The sequence below is a fragment of the Miscanthus floridulus genome, chromosome 1 (assembly GCF_019320115.1).
Source record: "Miscanthus floridulus cultivar M001 chromosome 1, ASM1932011v1, whole genome shotgun sequence".
Taxonomy (NCBI): Eukaryota; Viridiplantae; Streptophyta; class Magnoliopsida; order Poales; family Poaceae; genus Miscanthus; species Miscanthus floridulus.
The window spans coordinates 43,413,226-43,436,013 of record NC_089580.1 but is presented as its reverse complement, the minus strand read 5'-3'; the positions used below and the strand labels follow the sequence as shown (position 1 = coordinate 43,436,013).

Sequence of the window (22,788 nt, the reverse complement as noted above, 5' to 3'; positions counted from 1 at the left end):
ACAAGAACTACCAGAGGTTCACTGAACACGCGCACAGATTAACGTGCACCCATAAATACCAAATCCATCTCCTGGTACAAAATCTCAAACACGTCATAAGCCGACTCTTCCCTTTGTTCAATATGCATAGGTAATAATACTACTAACACAGACACACAAACAGGCACCTGCTGATGTATCCCAGTGGCATCGCTACCAAGGAGGAGAATGGGCACATGCAATCCATCCCCTCCATGAGAAGGGGTAGGTTGATCTACGGAGCGGTATGAAAAAGGCAGGCATCGCTAATGCTCCCCGCCCTTCACTTGAAGCTCCAGGGGAATCAGTAAACCACACATCGGTTATTTTAAATTTATTTCTTCTGCCGAAACTTCACAGAACAATCCGCTCGATGATTTATTGTAAAAAAAAAGTTCCCAGGACAAGTACTGCCAAACCAGGAGAGGTTCACTGGACATGCACAGCCCCTTAACGGCCCCCTCCCATAAACCCCCAAATCCACCCCAGGATAGAAAGTCTCAAAGTTCTCTAGTATCTACTTTCTTCTCAAGATGCGAAGGAATTACATGCGGAAATAACTGATGCGGTTCAAGCGACCCACGGAACAGCCCCCCGTAGCAGTAATTTTTCTTCTTAGGAATTAACGAAACCCAAAAGTTGGAGAACAGAACGCGAGATCCCATCAACCTAGGGTGGGACGCCGGAGAGCGGAGAGAGATCCTACCTCCCTACAAAACCCCCGAGGCGTACGGGGGACGCCGGAGAGCGGAGAGAGACCCTACCACCCTACAAAACCCCCGAGGCGTTCGGGGGAGAGCGAGGAGGTAGAGGCAGGTACCTCGCGGAGATCGGAAACGGCGGCTAGCGAGGGTCGTGGTGCGGTGCCTCCCCTCTTCCCCTTGGCCCTCCTCCCTCGCTCGCGCCGCGTCGCTTTCCGTCACCCTCGCGGCGTGGAGACTGGGGAGAGGAGAGGCGTCGTGGGAGTGGGCGGCCGAGGCGGCGGCCAGGCCCTCGTTTTTAGAGGCTTTTACCTGTGTACCCTTAAAAAAGATGCCACACTTCTACGTACCCCTTAAAAGTTGGTCGTCACCTATATGCCCTCGCTCGAACTTTTCTTTTCCCTCACGCCATTCCGTCGGCATTCTGTTATGTGTTGACCGTTTGGCGGCTCTGACATGTGGGACCGGACTAGAAAAATACCATCCTTGCCCCTGGATCATTGCAGCGACTGGGAGAGGAGGCCAACAGCGTGGGCTAGGCTGGCGCCGGCTCGGGTGGTTTGGTCGGGGGGGCCTGTGACCTGTGGGCCAGCGGACGGAGTTGGGGCCAGCGCACGTCGTTTTGGGTTTCGTTTTTACGGCGGGCAGGGCTTGTTTTTCCGGCGCAGGCCACAAAATTTTTTGTATTCTTTTTCTTTCAATAATATATTTTTATTTGTAGGAGTACATAATAAAATACACTTGATAACCATGGAAATTACAAATACACATCAGATACGTGAAATTTTCAAAAATAGCTCACCAGCGCTGGAGGGGCCATATTTTCAAGCATGTCGGTCCTTTGATTGAACGTGCGCTGGAGGGGCCATTGCAATGAGGACTACTGGAGGGGATAGGCGCTGGATCATTGCCCGACGCACGTACACATATTTTCAAGAAATGAACTGCAGGGGCCATGCATGCACGTACACGTACTACTGAGCACAGTACTTTGATTGAACGTACTACTGTTGTTTATTAACCTGTATACTGTTGGTGCACTGGTACGGTGTATGCTTTTTTTTGCGAGGTCGATTCGTCTGTTTACATGTTCAATTAATTTCGACAGTGCAAAGTGCAACAGTGCACGACATGCATGCTAGCTGTTTTACTGACGTATGGGTACACAGGTAAAAGCCTCCCGTTCCTGCGGTACGGCAAGTACTGCGACATCCTGTACAGCGGCTGCCCACAGGCTGTCATGGCGGTTTGTGTGCTACTACTAGCTGGCTAGCTCCCACAGGCTGTCACCCTCGCGCGCCACCCCCGCTTCTACAGCATCCGAGTATATACGTTTTTCTTTCTTTTTTTTCTTTTGCAATATACAAGTTGGTGTTACTTTAGAATTAGAACTAATACTTACATGCACGTTGGAACATGCAGGTGATGGACGGGGCAGAGCCGCGGTGGGTCTGCACGACGGTGAACCTGGACGACCACATCATCGTCCCGGACCTGGACCGCGCCGCCATCACGGCCGACCCCGACAAGGCACTGGAGGACTACGTGGCGTCGCTGTCGACGCTCCCCCTGGCGTGCACGCGGAGATATATATATATATATATATATATATATATATATATATATATATATATGTGTGTGTGTGTGTGTGTGTGTAAAATCTGCCACGAGACAACTGTTCGGATCGAGTACGGTCTTTGCATCGCTGATGGAGGCAGACAACTCAACAGGATACATACTTCCTCCGTCTCAAACTATACGTCGTAAGAATATTACTCCCGGCCGTATAATCTACATTATTAGTACGTATGTACTCCATGCCGTACATATATCTAGAAAAATAATTAATCAAACTATAGATCCCGATGCGGCGTCTCCCGCCGACCCGTGCGCGTGCGTGCGGACGAATACGATCGATCGATCGAGGTGGAGGCCAGCCACACCAAACGTGTCAACAGTATCAGTATAGTTTGGCCGGGCTCCGATGAACAGTAATGGCACAGAGGAAATAAAAATTGGCCTGGCAATGGCACAGGGGAAACGAAAAAGTTCAGACACCCATACAAGCCCAAGGGCAATTGAGTCATTCTCCAGAGCCGTTACCCACCGTTAGGAGCAAATGCCGACGGAATGGCATGAGGGAAAAGAAAAGTTCGAGCGATGGCACGTAGGTGACGACCAACTTTTGAAGGGTACGTAGAAGTGTGGCATCTTTTTTAAAGGTATACAGGTAAAAGCCTCTCGTTTTTAATGGGGGCCGCTCCGCTGGGTGGCAGGCTGCGCGGCGTGGTCGGGCTCGGGTTGGACTGGAATGGAAATCCCGGGTGCGCGCCCCGCCCGCCCGCCGCCGCCGGGTGGGGTTGGTGGTGGTTTCCAGTTTCGGCTCGCGACTCACGATCCCATCTGACCCTGAGGAGGAGGAGGAAGGTTCTGGAACTGCCCGGACGGACTCCGGCTCCACTTGGGCCTGGGACAGGGAGGACTGGGCCACTCTCACTTGGGCCTGACGAAACAGTACTCGTGTCCCTGGTCCGGCCGAGCTAGTTCAACTGAATCTATATTCACCACCTATATTAGGAAGAACGTAATTTATGGTAGTTCAACTGAATTTTTTATTATGTTACCAAAGGCATAAGAAATGCCAGGCACGCACGGGGAGAGCCGGAACGCGTGATCGTGCGACACCCTATGATGCTTTCTTTCTTTCTTACGGGATTCTTGCATGAATCTAGCTGTTCTTGTACGAAAGTCCAGTAGTGTCGTTTGGAAAGCTGAAGACGGCGTTTTCCGCCGTTTTTTTTCTGTACACGCCAAGGACAAAGGCTACGAGCACATGCGTTCAAATGTGCGACCGGCGGCTCTACTTGTACTTGCTGAGCAGGAGCGGCCAGTGGCCGCCCTTCGTTTCTTTCTTTCTTTATTAAAAAAAATATATGCATCTCGTTTTCTTTTAAAAGTCAACTAATCTTAAATGTGATCAAATATATACAAAGAAGTATTAATATTTATTATGATACTAAAAATATCATTAGATTAATCATACAATATATATTTTTATAATAAAACTATTTTTGTGATACCATACTTTTTTATAAATCTAATTAAAGTTGAAATTGATTGACATCTGAAGAGCGAGATGTGCATTATTTTTAAACAAAGGTAGTATAGTAACATGCAATGCAGCGTCCTTTTGGTCAGATGGAGCGCAGGAGAATGAAAACTGAAAACATGTGCAGCTGACCTCCAGACTCCACACTCCAGCTTCACACAAACCCCGTTTTCTTGGAATTCCACGCGACATGGGCGGCTTGCCACGCCGCCTCAGCTCCTCGCCTAGGCCTAACCACGTGTTGATGGCCATTCAGCGCCCAGCCAGGCTGCACGAAATATGTGCGCATCCCAGTCCTCGTCCTCGAAAGAAAAAGGAATTCAGTTCAGTGCGCTATCACTGATGCGACTATGACTTGCACTAACAGACTAACTGATGGAAAGGAATGGCTCCACGGGTGTGCTTTTGTCAGGCACGCAAGTTCTCCACAAATTGCATGAAGCAAATGTTCTGTTAGAACCTGAAGCAAAGAGTAAAGTTGATGTGAGACCAAAAGCTGAAACAGTTTGGCACTGCAAACAGAAAATGATGTCCTAACAGTCTAACACAACGGTTATGTTCAAAAGCACCTACCAAGCAAAAGGGCACAACTTGCAAGATGCCATCTCATGTGGAAAGCAGCCTTCCATACTCGCTCAACAAGACGGGAATGTCATCCATGCGCAACTGCGGTATATCACAGATACAACATAGCGATAACTGATAAGTAGGAGAATGAAAAAGAAGAGATTGTATTGTGTACTCAATCGACTGCTGGTCGTTTGTGGTGGATCACTAGATTGTATGCGCTACTATGCATACCTGTGAAGCACTTTTCAAATGGAAAAAACGGAGAGCTTCCATTTCATGAAAAGCTGGCAATGGATTTCCCCTGCACTTGTTGCAAAAAGAAAATGAAATCACGATCGACGCAGAAATATTGCTTACAAATACTTTGCTTTAATGGAGAAGTTGATGATTGGATAATGAAGAATGGTCATTTTTAGGCATATCAACCTCTGGCCATGACCAAGTTATCTGCACATGCTCAATTTCTAACTAACGACCACAAAGAACCTGACAGAAGATACCACAGTTTATTTTTGAACTGTCCTGTGCCTATTGATATCAAACAGGCCAAAACCATGGATATGTAAGTTCCATGGCCATGATAAAGTATAATTGACATGACAAACTCACAAGATTTTGTAGTGTAAAAATTCACAATTACTCCTATTCCTCCGAAACATCAAATATGCATTCATTTCGAGCAATTGAGGCCATTGCAAAAGAGAATAATCCATGGACCAGAAGAGAAACTGTTACAAATCATTCGATTTTTAACAGGCGACTTCTAGATTTGAGAAAGAGTGGATGATTAAGTATGCAAATAACAGATGCAGAGGGAAGACTGAAGAGTGAAACCATACGAATAGCGTCGCAGGATGAGGCGTTGATAGTCCCTCAGCAAAGGTCCTAGTTCCTGCAGTTGTAGTGAGCTTGCTGGAGAACTTTTCCAATGATCACGAAGTACCTTGACATCATACAAAAATTCCAAAATTCTCTCAGAAGCAAATACAGGTGAGTTATATTAATAGTGAGGCATTACTGCGTAAGCACCTGAATTGATGCAACCTGGTCACTAGCTGGAAGCAATTGACCAGCAAGCCTAGATGACAATTCCACAAGTTCTTTATCATTGACTTCGTCAACAAAACTTGCTGAAACATCCTCAAAAAGTGGAATTCCCAGTCGTTTGGCCAATTCTGTTATTGGATTCTCCAGAGCTTGTGACTCCTGCAAAACATATTTTATAAATTATAGAATTTTCTATCACCTGAAATTTTCAAAGTGAAACCTCACACATGCAAGCATGTACCTTTAGGTTGGATTGCTGGTTATCACCAGTCACAGCGCTAGGTTTGCTGTTTGAATCGATGTTAGGAGCTAAGTCTCGTTTCGCAATAGGATCATCTGTACATAAAATACGGTGCAATTTAAAAAAGGAAAAATGATCTTTCTTCGTCAAGCATCACAGAGAAAGAAAAAAAAAATCAAGAGCATTAGGGGAAAGTTTACTTTAAAAAAAAACAACTCATTTCATACTATTTGGTAAATGAACCTGCATCAGTGGTACAGTTTTCTAATATACATCCAGTTAAAAGGGCGTACCCAGTGCAGAGAACTCCCGATCTGTGCGGGGTCTGGGGAAGGGTGTCAGTGGCAAGCCTTACCCTCGCCTGTGCAATGTGAGGAGACCGCGACTCGAACCCAAGACCTTCCGGTCACAGGCGGTAAGACTCTACCGCTTGCACCAGGCCCGCCCTTCCTAATATACATCCAGTTAAGCAGCAAATTATAGAAGCAATTAGTCAAATGAGTTCCTTTTTCTTGTGATCTTGGAAATCGACAAAACTCCTTACTTGTTACTACTGAACCATGCATGGAAGTTTAAAGGGTACGACTGCAGGACTATGAATTGAAGAATTTATGTGCAGAGTTTTATATCCCAGTACACTCTACACAGCCCTCAAGATACCAAGCATATAGGAATGAAGTGTTCCTTTTCAGATAAGCATGAGATGACTGTACCTTCAGGAACAAGCCACCACAAATCACCAAATGTATTCTTTCCATCAAAGCCACCAAATAAAAGAAATCGAGACCCTATGGAAGTCATGGAATGATATGCCCGAGGAGGAGGTGGTTCATTGCTTGTTGGTAGGTGCTTCCATTGAACAGACACTGAGAAGGATTGAAGTATCAGCCAACAAAGATACATGTGCTGATTGAGCAAGTGGCATGAAAGGTAGGTCAGCATTAAAACAAAGCAATGAATCATGGAGATGGTACTAGCTGTCAGCATTGTGTTCAGTATATCCACGATAACCTAGTTAGTCACCATTGAGTTGACAGTGGTAAGATCAGTCGGAGTTACAAGATTGGCTTTCTGAGGCTATATTATGTGCAGCAAGTATAATATCAACACCTACTAGCTGCATCATCAACTAATTCCAACGCTGGTTATAATGGATGTGGCTGACAATCATATTTAACACCTTCCAACTACCTACAAAAATAACCCAAGCAATGAATGCACAGACTTATCTGACATTGATTTTATATCTTGATCAATGATGACTGCTTAAGCCATATTTACAGGACTAGCTTTTCTAGTCTTCTTGGTTAGTGTTAGGATGTAATCAAACTTACTTAAGATGCATTAAGCTAAGACCCAAACCACAGTAACTTTGGTAGTGTTCTTGATTGATGTTAGTATGTGATCCATAGTTGACACTACATTATCTTAATCACGAGAAAAATGGGTTTGCATAGGCCTGACATGGCTTTTCAAAAGCGATTAAATTTATAGGATATAGCAGTTACTTTTGGAAGAATCTTACTGGTTCACTAAAGACTCTATCAACTAATTATATTGCACTACTCAGTGTAAAGCAACTACAAACATGCCCCAAGCAGCACAGAATCAGCCAGCATCACAATTTCCTTCTTAAGGTTAGTCATACAAGTTTACTTGTGGAACCACATCTTATGTTAGCAGGGAAACATTTTTTGTACTGAAGAAATAAAAACTGTTGGACTTAAACAAAAACCTTTTAAAAGATGCAGTGTTACACCCACAAGAAAGACACTCGTTCCAGTTCAGTAAATCCCTATGCAAATAAAAAAGGGAATTACAATCACATCTTACCCCTGTCTAAAATAGTGCATTCATTGTAGTACACGTCATATCTACTTAGCCAACCGCCAGTTCCATGTCCTCCAAACAGCAAGAGCTGACAAGAAAGATCTATACATCTTCAGTTAACCGATCATGCAATCAAGACCCTTTACATGGAAAAATTTTAGAAGAAGTCCAACATAATCTAGCTGATTAACTCGAGACCTGAATCGTGAACAATTTGAGGTTGCAAAGACTCCCAGTACACAATAAACACAATTATTTTTTAAATAAATGATTACACCCTTTCATTTATGTAGTTAATGACAAAGAAACTCTGCTAAAGCTGTGCCTAAAATTTACTTCCATCACCAACCTAAGTTAATAAATGATGTGTTGCACATACTGATACCTCAGATCTTAAAACTAAGGATGAAACTCTGCAGAATACAAATATTTTTAGCATAGTCATCGAAGGCATACCCAGGAGCCTATCTGTTATTGCATTAATATTTAATCATAGCAGGAAATAGACCCCTGGCCTCATCAGAAAGAGGATTGGAACCCAAACAAAGTTCCTACTGGTCCATAGGAGATCAAAATGCATAAATGAGTTCTAAATATACATCAATGGCGCATATGATTTGTACAATATAGCAATGATAATTAGTTAATATCTAGTATGGACATCCAACGGGGCCCAAGTTTACAAATACTATGTTATATGAGATACCAGCTACTGAATACTTCATACTAGTGCACTGAGAGACCAAAAAAGGAAATGCAAGTATGGCGGGATCAAATTACATACATAAGGTCCACCAGAAGTTACTGAATGACCGCATCGTGGTGAGGGAGATTGCCCTGGAAGTTTCAACTGTGTCCAACCTGGCGTCTCATTGTCTTCCAAAGTAGACAAAATTAGGTTCTGACTAACTGAACTAAAATACAAATGAATGATTAGATAGTTAAATCAGAAGAAAGTTGACAATAATACTTTTCAACTAGTATTAACATATATCAAATAGAATGGGTGATTTTAGCTGTCCTCAGAGGTTAAATAATACTGATGGGCCATCTTAAACTACATGACTTCCAATAAGGCATGAACAATCAAACAGGACAAGAAAGATGCAGGGTATGCACCATGGATTTGTTCCTAAGTATTACGATATTTTTTTAAAAAAAGAAGGCATCAAACCACATCTAATCATGAATTCATGATCCACAATCATTCAAACAGGCTATTTCAACGTGCACTGTTAGTTCGACTGGCGCCATTATCAACTGACCAAGCATATGTTGCACATAACACTATGGGGCTTAGGATGTATCTTTCTTAAACTCAAACAGATTTTATATGAATAAATAGGAGATACCTTCTTCAGTAATACCCTTTAAAGCCCATAAATCACCCATTATTGGCCCTGCTCCACCTGTGGCAAAGAAGATTTGAAGTAATTGGAAATGCGGTTGTTGATGGCCAAAAGATTACAAATTAACTGACTGGTCATTAGAAAGTAATTCACACTACATATTCTCATAAGGAAAATAGCTTGGTTTCCACAAGACAATTGTCATGAAAATAATTAGTTAGTGCTTTTAGATTTCCAAAAAAAATAAAATGATCAACAAAATTTACTTTCACAAAATGAATCATAAAACACATTCTTTGAGGAACCCACAAATAAAATCAAGAAATAACAATCACCTCTGCCACCAAATATAAGCAGCCTCTTCTCAATCATGGTTGCGGAATGCCCACATCTTGGAGGTGGCACAGATCCGTTAACAGCTAATTCTGTCCACTCAAGTGACACTATACAATAGAGAATGCAAGAAATCAGCACTCTATGTTTTCCTTGCCATCTTCAAGAAAAAATTCAGTGATTGGATAAAGAAGCAGTTTGCTACTTGTGTCCATGATGTATACATCTGAAAGCCACTTTTTGCCATCCCATCCACCATACCTGAATAAAAATAGAATGTTCTTCAAAAGTAATGGTACAGAAAGTATGACAGGGGTGTGCATATCAAATAATGCTTACATAACAATCTTTCTGTTTCCTATGGCTGAAGCAGCAGCAAACTCTCGTGGTGACGGCAAATCACCAAAGCCAGTCATTTCCGACCATTGCCATAAATCTAAATGTACAACAGTATCATGAATGTAGCAGCAACCTCTAGAATAAGTGCAGACAGAACCAGAGAAGGGGATCTTGACAATTGATGAAACATAGAGGCTTACCGGTGTCTAGCATCCAGAAATCACCTAAACTGTAAGATAAAGACCACATCGTTAGTAACATATAGGAAATTATTTATGCTAAGCTTCCAAATTCTGCTGGGCAAGCTATGTGGACTGCATACCGCTTGCCCCCAGAACGGCCACCGATGATGAACATGTTGCAGTCAATGACAACAGCTATGTGAAAAGCCCTTGGGCTTGGGCCGGCCTGCCCATCCGACCCATTACCAGTGCACTCAGGTGTGTACCATAGCTCATTCTCTGCAACATAAATTGCATTCAGAAGTTTGTAAGGCCAAGCTCTTCCTTCCTTCCAATGCACATGCTCCATCCATAAAAATCGCAAGCATGTAAATGCAATCTACGTCGCTCAATCTAATAACCCTTAAGATGAGTTGCAGCGTGTGCAAAATTGCCCACAGAGGTGGGGCAGGTAAATTGGCACAACAAGCGAACGGTCGGAGAATTGGAGAGGGATTCGATTACCGACGTCGTAGACGGATACGTCAGCGAGGAAGCGCTTGTCGGCGAAACCGCCGAAGACGACCACCTTGGACTTGCCAATGCTCACCGCAGTGTGCCCGCTGCACGAAATAGCAAAATCGTGAGGTTGTTATAGAGGGGTAGGGTGAGACTCCAGGGGGCGAATCGAGACGGCGGCGGCGAGGAAGAGGAGGTGCTGGATGGATACCTGCGGGGGGCGGGGCGGTCGCCCCCGAAGTCGGAGGAGTCGGCCCTCACCCAGTGCATCTGCTTCGGTTGCAGCTGCTGCATCCTTTCCCTCGTCTCCTCTCCTCGCTCCAGCTCCCAGTATACGCGCCTCGTTTCGCAAAGGAACTGGACACGGCTCCAACCGGGAGGATGGGTGCTGCACGGCTGCACCGACGAGGCGACGACTGGATGGGCGGCCGGGGGCGGCGAGCGGTGCACGGACGGCGGGGAGTCTGGCAGGTGGGGGAGGGGATCGGACGAAGCAGAGAAGTCAGAGCAGGACGATGGAAACACCCACGGCCACGGCCACGGCCTTGCCCAAACAGAGAATTTAGAGCCAGTTTAGTTCCAGGGCCAGTTTGGTTGCTAAAAATTTTGGCAAAATGCTACTGTAGCGTTTTCGTTGTTATTTAACAATTAGTGGATTTCGTCTAAATTGTGTAATTAGTTTTATTTTTTATTTATATTTAATACTTCATGCATGCGTCCAAAGATTCGATGTGACGGGGAATCTTGAAAAATTTGGCGTTTTGGAGGGGAACTAAACAGGGCCCCACTTCATTTTGCCAAATTTTTTCAAGATTCCCCATCACATCGAATCTTTGGACGCATACATTAAGCATTAAATATAAATAAAAAATAAAACTAATTACACAGTTTAGACGAAATCCACGAGACGAATCTTTTAAGCCTAATTAGACTATGATTGGACACTAATTACCAAATAACAACGAAAATACTACAGTAGCATTTTGCCAAAAAATTTGCCAACCAAACATGCCCTTGCTGTGAGCCATTAAAAAACATCACAGTTTCGGTCACGAAAAAATTCGGTGGACTTAAATGCTATTGCTATAATTTTTTTCTCCTGTGTGTCACCGGCGTTAGATTGGACTCTAAGGGCAGTTACAACGGTGTATCGATGATGGTTTCTATTCTCATTAAATGACTTGTCATGTATGTAAAATGTTGACATGTCAACGTAATTAATGAAGAAAGAGAGCAAAAATCATAGAAATGGTTTCCTCATAAAGAAATCAGGTCTTTTTTTGACCCAGTGCACCAAAAAACCATGAAATTGCCATTGGGGAGAAACCACCAGTTTCTAACGGGCTCGTGCCGCACTCCCATTGGAGGAAGAAGATAGAGTTAGGAGAGAGAAAGAGAAAATAATTATTACTCATAGAAACCATAGGTTGGAAAGCAGTACTTTTTTGGTGCGGTATCCTATGTTATAGAAACTACTAGTTTCTTTCATTGGGACTACCCTAACGGTATAAAAAAAATCTGTAGATGTGAAAAATTAAAAATACTCTTAGATCTAAAAATGCCATTAATTTTTTTTAGTATCTTAACAACTTCAAATGAAAAAACTCAAAACTAAAAAGTTGTAGATCCGACGAGATCTATAATTTTCATATAAAAATTATCGTCATTTAGTACTGAAAAAAGATATGATTTTTTAAAGTTATTTTAATTATATCAAAATCATATCTTTTTTTTTTGAAATTTATTAAAGATATTTTTATATGAAAATTGTAGATCTCGACCAGATCTACGACTTTCTAATTTTGAGTTTTTTTTCATTTAAAGTCATTAAAATACTGAAAACAAAATTAATGATATATTTAGATTTAAAAATATTTTTAACTTTTCACATATTCAGTCTAATACCGTTAGAGCATAGTCTGACGACAGTAAATATTACAACGGTGACCCTGAAGTGAAACTTTTTCACTAACTAAAAAAAAATTACAATCTTTTATTCCTCTTGAGCAAAGAAAACGACCACGACCGGGCCGGAGACACACGCGCGACTCCATTACCACGTCACTGGGCCCCACTCAGGCCCACCTGTCACTGACACGTGGCTGCTCCCAACATCTGCCTCCGTGTCTCCCTTCCATTCTACGGCCACCTCGGCGGGGGCGTTAAAAGCGTCGCCCGCGAAGGGACGAGCCAGCGTCGGCTCGCCGTCTCCCTGAGTCCCCGTCCCTCCCTCCAGATCTCGGCGCGAGTTCACCCTGCAGATTTCCATTTCCGACACGACGGCGAAGAAGAGCTGCGGTCCGGAGGAGTAATCCCTACCCGCCGTCTCGCGCCGGTTGCCCGGTGCGCAGGCGAGATCCGGGCGGAGATCTAGGGCGCGGCGCCAGCCATGGCGAGCTCCGGACTCGCCTACCCCGACCGCTTCTACGCCGCCGCGGCCTACGCTGGGTTCGGAGCCGGCGGGGCCACCTCCTCCGCAGCTATTTCTCGCTTCCAGAACGACGTCGCCCTCCTCCTCTACGGCCTGCACCAGCAGGTGACGCGTCGGACGTTGTTTTGATCATTTTGGCGATTAATTCGGGTGTGGGGGTGAAATTGCGTGGATCTAGCGTGAGATAGGCTGAATTTGTGTTATTTGTGATTAAATTGGGTTGCTCTTCTTCATCCCTGGGAGAGAGTTGCTTTGGTTGACGATCATTCGGTTGGTGATTTTGGGTTTCGTTTTGATGCAGGCCACGGTTGGGCCATGCAATGTGCCCAAGCCAAGAGCGTGGAACCCCGTGGAGCAGAGCAAATGGACGAGGTTAGTACCACTGGAAACTGCACTCAAACTTCACGTTGCCACAGTGACAGTACAAATCCAACTTATGTGCAGTTTCTTCTTTATCAATGATGAAAAAGTGAAACCTCAGTGATCCTCTTAAAACTTGAATTGTGTCTACATGTTACCAGAGAGTTGAGTAGTTCATTCTCATGTACTGTTGGCTTATTTTATTGATTAGCCCAAATTTGAAATGTGATTTCGTCCCCAGCCAGAAGTTAGAAAATGAGATGCTTATGCTACAATAACCACGATACTCATGTAATTTAGATTATGGAGAGTCAGCCTGGAGAGTTGAAGGGCGGGCCTGGTGCAAGTGGTAGAGTCTTACCGCCTGTGATCGGAAGGTTCCGGGTTCGAGTCGCGGTCTCCTCGCATTGCACAGGCGAGGGTAAGGCTTGCCACTAACACCCTTCCCCAGACCCCGCACAGAGCGGGAGCTCTCTGCACTCGGTACACCCTTTTTTTTTAGAGTCAGCCTGGAGAGTTGATAGTGGGAAATACCCAGAAAATACTGTACATTGAAGTGCGTGTTCTGAAAACGATACTTATCGATTATATCATTTTGTGTTTTTAGCTGGCATGGGCTTGGAAGCATGCCTTCAGCGGAGGCGATGCGTCTTTTTGTCAAAATTTTAGAGGTATGAAAGATTACATGATATTGTGTGCAATAACAATAAAAACTTTTAGTCCTAAGCAAGTTGGGGCTGTGCAAATGGATTTGATAGATGTATTGGTATTCTGGCAGGAAGAAGATCCTGGATGGTACTCTAGGGTCCCTGAGTTCAACCCTGAGCCTGTTGTAGATATTCAGATGCATGTAAGTCACGCTATTCTTCCTTCTTTTTTCTGTGGACAAAAACCTAGAGAACTTGATACTATTGGTCTTATCATTTAGTGCAACATCCCAATTTCTAGTTCTCTAGGTTTTTGTCTTAGCAGGTTTATCAAATTATCCATCTGTGTTTCTTTTTGTTAGAAACCAAAAGACGAGCCACAGAGTGTACCGACTTCAACAAATGGAACATCAATTCCAGAACCAAAAATCATTTCTGAAAATGGAAGTTCTGTGGAGACTCAGGACAAAGATGTTATTCTGGAAGGCCTTAGTACTGTTAGTTCTCATGATGAGTGGACTCCATTATCTGTCAGTGGTCTCCGTCCGAAGCCTCGTTATGAGGTGCACCAGATACTTCATTCGTCTTCCATCATTTTTCTCTATTTACTTTTGTAGTACTAATGAGAATTTTGGTTTCTGTAGCATGGAGCAACTGTGTTGCAAAATAAGATGTATATATTTGGTGGAAACCATAATGGACGTTACCTTAGTGACCTTCAGGTACGTGAAGTTGAATAAAACAATCCCTAACACCATATGTATGCATCCTAAGTTGTTAGTGTTAGCTATGACTTGGAAGCATGTGACTCTGTAAGCATATGCTGTTCTACTGCTTTTGATCAAACCATCTTTGAACAGACTGCCTTATTGCATACACTGTATGGGTTAATCGTCCATTTGTGTTCATGATCCCTAACCTTGACCTTTTCCTGATATTGGTGTGGTGTCAAAGTGTGTTCCTTGCCACAATTTGAGTCTTCAATGTGCTTCCTTATGCCAAACTTGGGCTATTGGACTCTTATGAAACTGAGTATTGTCACTATGCAAAGAGAGAACTGCTATTTCCCCAGAATATTGCAAACAAATCTATATATTTTTGGATATTTCCTGCATTTTAATTATCAAGCTAATAGGGTAACATTTTCTTAGCCAAAATTGTTAAGATAATATTAGGAGTGAGAAAGAGAAGTTTCAAGGGGAGGGAAAACAAATTCGTTTAAATGCACTGGCAATTCAAATATCATCTGAAAGCAGGTCAGCATTAAGTATTGTTGATCTAATGAATGAATTTTCTTTTTCATAATTTATACCAAAATAGGCTTTGGATCTGAAGAGTTTGACCTGGTCCAAGGTTGATGCCAAATTGCAAGCAGAATCTGCTGATTCCACTAAAACCACACAAATTGCTCCATGTGCTGGTCATTCTTTGGTAAACTTCCGCACAACTGTTGTACAGTCATTTATCTTGAAGCCAGTAGTTAATGACAGTTGCCTTTTTATTCTGTACCAATTTGTAGATTTCATGGGGCAACAAGTTTTTATCTATTGCTGGGCATACAAAAGACCCATCTGAAGGCATTACAGGTTTGATAAAAATCAGTTTTAATCTATTTTGGTACCTTTTCTATTTATTATGTCATACATTAATTTGTTCTGCTGGTGTTTCTGGTGGTTTCATTCTAGTGAAGGAATTTGATCCGCATACTTGTACCTGGTCGGTTGTCAAGACTTACGGGAAACCACCGGTAATCATTTTTCTTCAATCGGTTATTGTAACTCTGAACCAACAGGGTCAGTTCTAGTTATGATTTCTTTTGTTCCGCTATTCTTATGTTTGAGCATGTACATCTTTGTTTTGGTGCACTTGTTCAGATGGTTTCTTCTATAGTTTTATCTGTACTTGATTTTAGCTTAGAGTCTGTATTTTGAAATGACTAATAAAGAAATTGTACCACATTGCTCAATTGCTTTGGTATTAGTTACCCAGTTATATGCAGGAAAGTGCATTGGCTTATGTAAGTTTCATCTGCTGCAGTTTTCTCGTGGAGGTCAAACAGTGACTCTTGTTGGAACAACTCTAGTTTTGTTTGGTGGTGAAGATGCAAAACGGTGTCTCTTGAATGACTTGCACATCCTTGATCTTGAAACCATGACATGGGATGATGTAGATGCAATGTAAGTACAGCAACCTTGATGGCCCTTAATGCACAGTTGTTCACCTAGTGAGAAGAAAAAGAAAAATGCTGTTAGCTTCATGTATCTTTGCTATGTGTGCTTAAAATATGACTTCCAAAAGTTTCTGGATTTGATTGGCACACTGGTCCCCAACATAATTGGGATGCATGTTAACTGTCACACATATATGGTAGAGTTAAGAGGCTTTCGTTGGTTAATGAGATGCTTTTCTGACCATCTAGGACTAGGAAATCTTAGGTTAACACTTCTCATTAATTTCTCTTCAACATAGTTTCCACCACTATGCTGCTATAGAGTTTTGCAGTTTGACTCAATCGATTCCTGACCGATGGAAGTATTAACTAGCTTTTACTAGCATAATGTTTCTAAACTTCCATTACGGAGGTGTAATGTGTGTTCCCCATGTAAAAAATTTGATCGAACTCTATTGGAGTAACATGTATACATGGATTGTGGGATAATCTCATTAGATCAGTTCATGCACATGTTCTGAAATCATGGTGTGATTGTTTTTTAAGCTGAACATTGTATTACTATATTTTGAATTTAACTGAAGGGCAGGCCTGATGCAGTGGTGAGAGCTGTCTCACTGAGTCACCAGGTCACAGGTTCGAAGCAGTCTCTCCGTAGATTTTGCGGGAGGAAGGCTTGCCTCGCTTTTTCCCTTCCCCAGACCCCACTCATGTGGGAGCCTCCGGCACTGGGTCTGCCCCTTTATATTTTGAATTTAACTCATCGCAATGTTGGTTTTGTGTTTTAGAGGCACCCCTCCTTCTCCAAGGTCAGATCATGCTGCTGCTTGCCATGCTGACCGCTATCTTTTAATTTTTGGTGGGGGGTCTCATGCAACATGTTTCAATGACCTACATGTCCTTGATTTGCAGACGGTACAAACTTTTTCCTTCCTGGAACTCCAAGGTTTTTTGTGCTATCTTTGACTACTAAATTTTATTGTTGGAAATTACAGATGGAATGGTCAAGACCCAAACAACAAGGCCTGACTCCAAGCCCAAGAGCTGGCCATGCAGGTGCAACTGTTGGTGAGAACTGGTACATAGTTGGGGGTGGCAATAATAAAAGTGGTAAGATGTCTTAACTTATTATGTTAACATGCTTGCTGATAACTACTGTGTGGTCATTCTGGAGTTCAATTTGTGTGAACATGTTACTAGTACATTTTGCCACCTGAGAGCTTGTACCATGGAGACCTTGTATGGATGTCTTGGGATTCCACCCAATCTCAACATACCCAAACAGTGGCCCATGATCTTTTTCGGTGCATTTTTATGTCGAGCATAACTCATACACTTGCCTGTACAGGTGTTTCTGAAACACTTGTGCTTAACATGTCAACTCTGACATGGTCAGTTGTTAGCACCGTGGAAGGACGTGTTCCCCTTGCCAGTGAGGTATATCTCTTGAGCGGCATTCAGTGGCTAAGATGATTTTCCTTGGCTGCTAATATTTGAAATTTTGCATTTCTAGGGCATGACTTTAGTGCATAGCAATTACAATGGTTATGATTATCTCATCTCTTTTGGAGGATACAATGGGCGATACAGCAACGAGGTAATTGGCATTCAAATCTTATTTTCATTCATGGAATTAACTTCTACCAACATCTTTTCTCTACAATGAACAGGTTTACACTCTTAAACTCAGCCTCAAATCAGATTCGCAATCAACCATAAAAGAAGAAACTGTCTCAGATACTACATCTAGGGTCATAGAACCTGAGGCTGAAATTTCTCAAGATGGGAAGATACGGGAGATTGCCATGGACAGTGCCGATTCAGACCTGGTAATTTCCTACCCAGGATAATTTTCCTTGTTGACTAGAAGTATATGACATGTGTCCATATTTGTTACCAATCGAAATTCTGCAAGGAAGGCAATGCAGCTAATGGTGCTACAAGTATTAACAAATAGAATTTGCCTGTTACAAAGTTCATGATGGTGGTTGCTGTTACCAATGATGATGATCCAAGTTGCAGGATACTCACAAGATCTTTCTTTTGCCTTGTGCTGTGCTGAATTCCAGAATAACAGAAATGATGAAGCAGGTGAACAGCTTTTAGCAGATCTTAAAGCTCAGAAAGAGGAACTAGAAGCAACACTTAGCAGGGAACAGCTGCAAACTGTGCAACTTAAAGAAGACATTGCTCAAGCAGAGACCAGAAATGCAGAGGTGACAAAGGTGAGTCATCTTTCGCTTACCTTGTTTTTACTATTTTTTTTTCTTATTTTCTTTTATCATGCACATTCATTTAAGCTTCTAATTAACCTTCTCTTTAAAATACTACACCCGCTATATATCTTTAGAACTATACTGAGGTCTGATGCTACTTTTAAACTACATTCTGCTAATGTTTAGATCAAGCGTTCGCTTTGTTGAATGTTTATATGGATTATTCATTGCTAAATGATGTTAGCATCATGTGCGATACCATTTTACTGTGACATACTGGCATATTGAACACAATCTGACCAAAGTTATCTGGAAGCTAAACTGTTGTGCACTGTTCAAATTCAAATATTATTTCTCAGCAGATATTTGATCTATATACCTTTTCCATTTACCTTGTATAGGAACTTCAAGCTGTCCGTGGTCAACTTGCTTCTGAGCAGTCAAGATGTTTCAAACTTGAGGTACATGCTGGCATTTTATTTCACCGGTCATTACAAATAACACGTTGTACATTATTCCAAACACAAAATTAGGCCAACATTTCTCCAGTGGATCGTCAACAAATATCTTATGCCCTGGCCGTCATTGTCTTATACTTCTGATCATACTTAATTTCCAAAACGCCTCCTCAGGTTGATGTTGCGGAACTTCGACAAAAGCTTCAGAGTATGGATGCGTTGGAAAAGGAGGTCGAGCTGCTTCGGCGACAGAAAGCCGCTTCAGAGCAAGCAGCACTGGACGCAAATCAGAGGCAAAGTTCTGGTGGCATGTGGGGTTGGCTCGCTGGAAGCCCACCGCCAGCAGTTTAGTTCGTACAGGCCGTGATTCATATATTTTACTTGTAACATTATATATCATTGACATTCTCTACAATTTTTTGTCACTTATGGTATTCGTGTTCAATTTGACCACACAAAGAATAAGGTGCTCTGGCGATCATTATATGGTGTTCTCATAGAAATTCGTTAGCTTGTCCCCTCACAATCACACAAAATGTATCATTAGGTTTTAACAATTTACTGTGTACACATCATGTATGGACATCAATTTGACGTTGTGATGGTTGTCAATATAGATTGTTTCAGAAGGGGCTGTTCATGATAATGGTTGGCTTGTTTTCGTCAAACTGTTGTTGACGTACGAACTGCAAATATCGAGAACATACTGCGTCGGCTTCTAAATTTCTCCCTCGTATCTGCAGATCAGGATATTTTGATGGTGTGATACCAACCTATTTTCTCTGTTTTAAATTATAAGATGTTCTTTTTTACATTGCTTTTATTATGTATCTAGACATAGTATATATTTAAGTACATATAAAAAATTATGTATCTAGAAAAAACAAAAAGTTCTATAATTTAAAATAGAAGTGGGAGTAGTTGGTAAGCAGCCATTTTACTTCGAAATAGGGCAGCGAGTGTACCCCTTCAGGCCTTGGCCAGAACATAGAACATCCCTAATATTGTGGGATTGACATCGTGAGATGACTTCATCTTATTAGCGCCACATGGGCAAATGAACGCAAGAGTTAAACTATAACGGCCCCTTATTTCTTCTCTGGGATCTTCTTCAATAACTCATCCAGAACCTCGAACAGATCAGCAACCAGTCCGTAATCTGCAACCTGGAGAATACCAATGGCCGGTTGGCTTAGAATTTTGAGGACTTCTAGCTAATACTGGTGGACAATACGTAACTTATTAAATGCGAGGAGGAACCTGAAATATGGGGGCATCAGCATCTTTATTAACAGCCACAATAACCTTCGAATCTCTCATTCCTGCCAAGTGTTGTATTGCTCCAGATACTCCAAAAGCCATATAAAGCTCTGGTGCGACAATTTTCCCTGTCTGACCAACCTGCGGACAGAAAACACATTGCATGAATAAAATGAGCCGGCAATGAACTTTATAGTTGTTCAGAAGAAGAAAACAGCAATGAACTGGAGAAGCTGACATGATGTTGAGCAATGGCCCGATCGCGAAAAAATGTTGAGCATGATGGTAATAAGGCTAGCTTAATAGCAGTACAAGGCATTACAACTATAGATTAGCCGGATCAAACAGAACTCACAGTAGACTACCAGTCTTACCTGAAGGTCATTTGGAACATAACCTGCATCAACAGCAGCCCTAGTCGCACCCACTACAGAAAAGAGAAATAATCAATCAGAAAAACAGTCTGCAGGGAATGAATTTTGCAAGATTTCAGGGCACCAAGATAAAAATAATTGTATGGACACGGAAGAAAAAAAAAACAGATAGAAGGTCAAACCTGCTGCACCAAGTTTCTCAGCAAGCTGCTCCAACAATTTAAAATTTTCAGCACTTTTTAAACCTCTGCCTCCGGTGACTACTACATGTGCATTTGCAAGATCAGGCCGCTCTGTGTCTTGGGATGTCAGATTCACCCATGAAGATTTCCCTAAGATTCAAAGAAAAGGTACTATTCAGATGTGAAAAAAAATATATTAAATCAAGTATACAGGACTAAGTTATCAAAAGCGGGGTATTTTTTTTCCTGCAGCCTGTTTCAACTTTTTTAAAGTTATGTGGAGAGGAAAATCAATCTAGTGATCCTCAATTAGTACGAGACTTGTATAAGTCAGAACATTATTAGAGCAACACAAAACAAATAAGAGTAATTCAGAAAGATCGCTGATTCTTAACAGAAGAATATGGTGAAGGAACTAAACAAACCTTCATTGAGGAAAGAGAGATCAACCTGGGTGATAGGTGCAACCTTTGTTTCAGACAGAGCCTCAGTAGTTGGGGAAAATGAAGTTGATCTAATACTCATCATGCAAGGTTCCTCTCCGGTATATTTCACAGTACAAAGTGCATTCCCAGCATAAATGGGCCTGAAGTCATACATACATCAATTGGATGCCATTTAACAGTGAATTCTACGCTAAAGCATGAATCCCCAACAAAAGGAAACATCACAAAAGGCAGTGATGGACTTATGTGAATGGCCAAATGTGACCATTCTATGGAATGCAGTCTTTAGGCTCATGCATTTTAACACCCATAAACTAATACACATTAGGCGGGGAAGTGAGCAAGGAGGATGATAATTAATAAAACCAACAAACAGTGCAACAGATCTCAGTAAGAGTAAGCTATCACTTCAGGTCAAGCATAAACTAGCAAATAGAGGGGCATTTGATATTCTGCCACACTTTGATACTGGGAGATCTGGAGATCCCTAATATTAGCAGTTGTTCAGGTGACAACAGATGATCAGAACAAATAGGAACTTATAAATTGAGGTGCATTGACTGTTTTCCAAGTTACAAAAAATGGGCCCATATATACTAAATAAAATGCTAAAGATCGCAGCAAACAGCAGAATACCAGACCTCACAAAGACGTGTGGCTCCTTTACAGCAGTGACATCAGTAACAGGGGAGACATCAAGAAGGGCCGCAGCACGTGGAAGCAAATTCTTCCCGAACGACGTGGATGAAGCTATAACATGAGAATAACCTCCTTTCCGCTGAACGGAACGGAGCAGCTCAGCCCACGGTTCAGCCAGAGGATGCGCCAAGGCTTCCGAATCCGCCACGAGCACCTGCAGTGATACAAAACCAACTTGATAAGCAGAGAATCGTCCCGAAGAACGATCTGTCTTCTAGTTTGGTTCACCTCGTCCTTCGGGTTGAGCTGAAAGGCAGGAAACTGGCACTGTGGCACAAAGCCACAAACACGTGATCAGTGGAGTGAACAGGGGGGCCAAACGGCAGCACAGTACCTCAGACACCAGTGGATGGCTGGACGCGGCATGGTCGGCAGCCTTGTGAAGCGCCGGCCCGGAACCACCCAACAGGACAGAAACTTTATTGTCCTTGGCAATGGCCTCCGCGGCGGCCAATGCGCTCAGCGACGACGGATTGACGAACCCACCTTCGTGCTCCGCTACGATCAGCGTGCTCACCTAGACGACGGACACAGACACAGCTGATAGATAAGCACAAAACCACCTACAGAGAGCAAACTCGAAAACCTGAACCGATGTGAATTGTGAACTCGCCCTCGCGGTCTGCCCGCCCTCAAGTCGCTTGATCCGGAACTACCACCGGGGAACCGATTCCGACACCGCGATGAGAAGCAGGCTCGTGCGATAGATTAGCGCGGCGCGAGCGCATACCATCCTCCCGGCTGAGTGGGGCGAGAACTGAACCGAATGCGAGGAGAGGGAGGGAACTCACGAATCTGCGAAGCGACTGAGCGAGGAGGCGCGAGCCGCCGCGGCATCCACTGCCCCTCCGCAGCGCGCCCACAAGCATCGCCGCCATGCCTGCCTCTGCCTCCTCTTGCTCTGAATCCGGGCGGCGGAGTGAAGTGAAGTAGAACGGGAGGGCTCTCGGCTCTGCGCCTGCGGAGATGGATGTGAAGGGAAGAGACGTCACGGAACTGGGATGGGTCGTTGGGTTGGGACTTGGGAGAGGCAGCTGCACGTGTGTGCCCACGTCCTTGTGCTTATCACAAAGCCCAGCAGTTTGCCTAGGCCCTCGAGGCGAGGAACGATGAGTCGATGACTCGGATGGCCTACTTCCGCTCCCTATGGGCCGGATTGGTTAGTGGGCCTCGTGGATCAAATTGGTTAATCCAAGGACAAAAATACTCTAATCTAGGCCCACTACTGTTCCATCTCGGTTGCTCGAAACTAAACCCTAAAATTTTTCCCACCTCCCCGTTCTCTTAAATGGGAGCTCATCATCCATGTTTCAGCCTCCACTTCTCAG

The 22,788-nt window shown here is 43.0% G+C and overlaps 3 protein-coding genes across 5 annotated transcripts; 1 reads left to right on the top strand and 2 right to left on the bottom strand.

The window, feature by feature from the left end:
- Window positions 1-3,817: 3,817 nt before the first annotated feature.
- LOC136502708 (protein GLUTELIN PRECURSOR ACCUMULATION 3-like) lies at window positions 3,818-10,740 on the bottom strand. Of its 2 annotated transcripts, XM_066497987.1 has the most exons (17): window positions 10,429-10,740; window positions 10,224-10,321; window positions 9,860-9,998; window positions 9,738-9,766; window positions 9,538-9,634; window positions 9,404-9,459; window positions 9,201-9,308; window positions 8,869-8,925; window positions 8,301-8,392; window positions 7,520-7,604; window positions 6,400-6,552; window positions 5,687-5,781; window positions 5,428-5,604; window positions 5,238-5,341; window positions 4,630-4,699; window positions 4,402-4,494; window positions 3,818-4,288 (listed from the first exon to the last, which is right to left on the bottom strand). In XM_066497987.1, the coding sequence occupies exons 1-16, from the start codon at window positions 10,509-10,511 to the stop codon at window positions 4,435-4,437; spliced, it is 1,503 nt and encodes a 500-aa protein (XP_066354084.1). In that variant the 5' UTR covers window positions 10,512-10,740; the 3' UTR covers window positions 3,818-4,288; window positions 4,402-4,434. The 2 variants fall into 2 exon arrangements, with proteins under 2 accessions (XP_066354084.1, XP_066354135.1); XM_066498038.1 differs by lacking the exon at window positions 10,429-10,740 and having other exon boundaries at window positions 10,228-10,321.
- Window positions 10,741-12,376: 1,636 nt separating this feature from the next.
- On the top strand, window positions 12,377-18,933 carry LOC136502556 (acyl-CoA-binding domain-containing protein 6-like). Of its 2 annotated transcripts, XM_066497839.1 has the most exons (18): window positions 12,377-12,753; window positions 12,950-13,020; window positions 13,616-13,679; window positions 13,787-13,858; window positions 14,018-14,218; window positions 14,300-14,377; window positions 14,976-15,086; window positions 15,175-15,241; window positions 15,341-15,402; window positions 15,693-15,832; window positions 16,614-16,740; window positions 16,821-16,935; window positions 17,174-17,262; window positions 17,339-17,422; window positions 17,496-17,654; window positions 17,895-18,050; window positions 18,443-18,502; window positions 18,674-18,933. In XM_066497839.1, exons 1-18 carry the CDS (start codon window positions 12,607-12,609, stop codon window positions 18,848-18,850), a joined length of 1,980 nt encoding a protein of 659 aa, XP_066353936.1. In that variant the 5' UTR covers window positions 12,377-12,606; the 3' UTR covers window positions 18,851-18,933. The 2 variants fall into 2 exon arrangements, with proteins under 2 accessions (XP_066353936.1, XP_066353995.1); XM_066497898.1 differs by lacking the exons at window positions 12,377-12,753; window positions 12,950-13,020 and adding an exon at window positions 13,070-13,128.
- A 484-nt stretch (window positions 18,934-19,417) lies between these two features.
- LOC136481651 (electron transfer flavoprotein subunit alpha, mitochondrial-like) lies at window positions 19,418-22,466 on the bottom strand. Its single transcript, XM_066478985.1, has 8 exons — window positions 22,252-22,466; window positions 21,795-21,977; window positions 21,403-21,614; window positions 20,741-20,901; window positions 20,316-20,465; window positions 20,134-20,186; window positions 19,760-19,900; window positions 19,418-19,665 (listed from the first exon to the last, which is right to left on the bottom strand). The coding sequence occupies exons 1-8, from the start codon at window positions 22,336-22,338 to the stop codon at window positions 19,588-19,590; spliced, it is 1,065 nt and encodes a 354-aa protein (XP_066335082.1). The 5' UTR covers window positions 22,339-22,466; the 3' UTR covers window positions 19,418-19,587.
- Window positions 22,467-22,788: the final 322 nt, after the last annotated feature.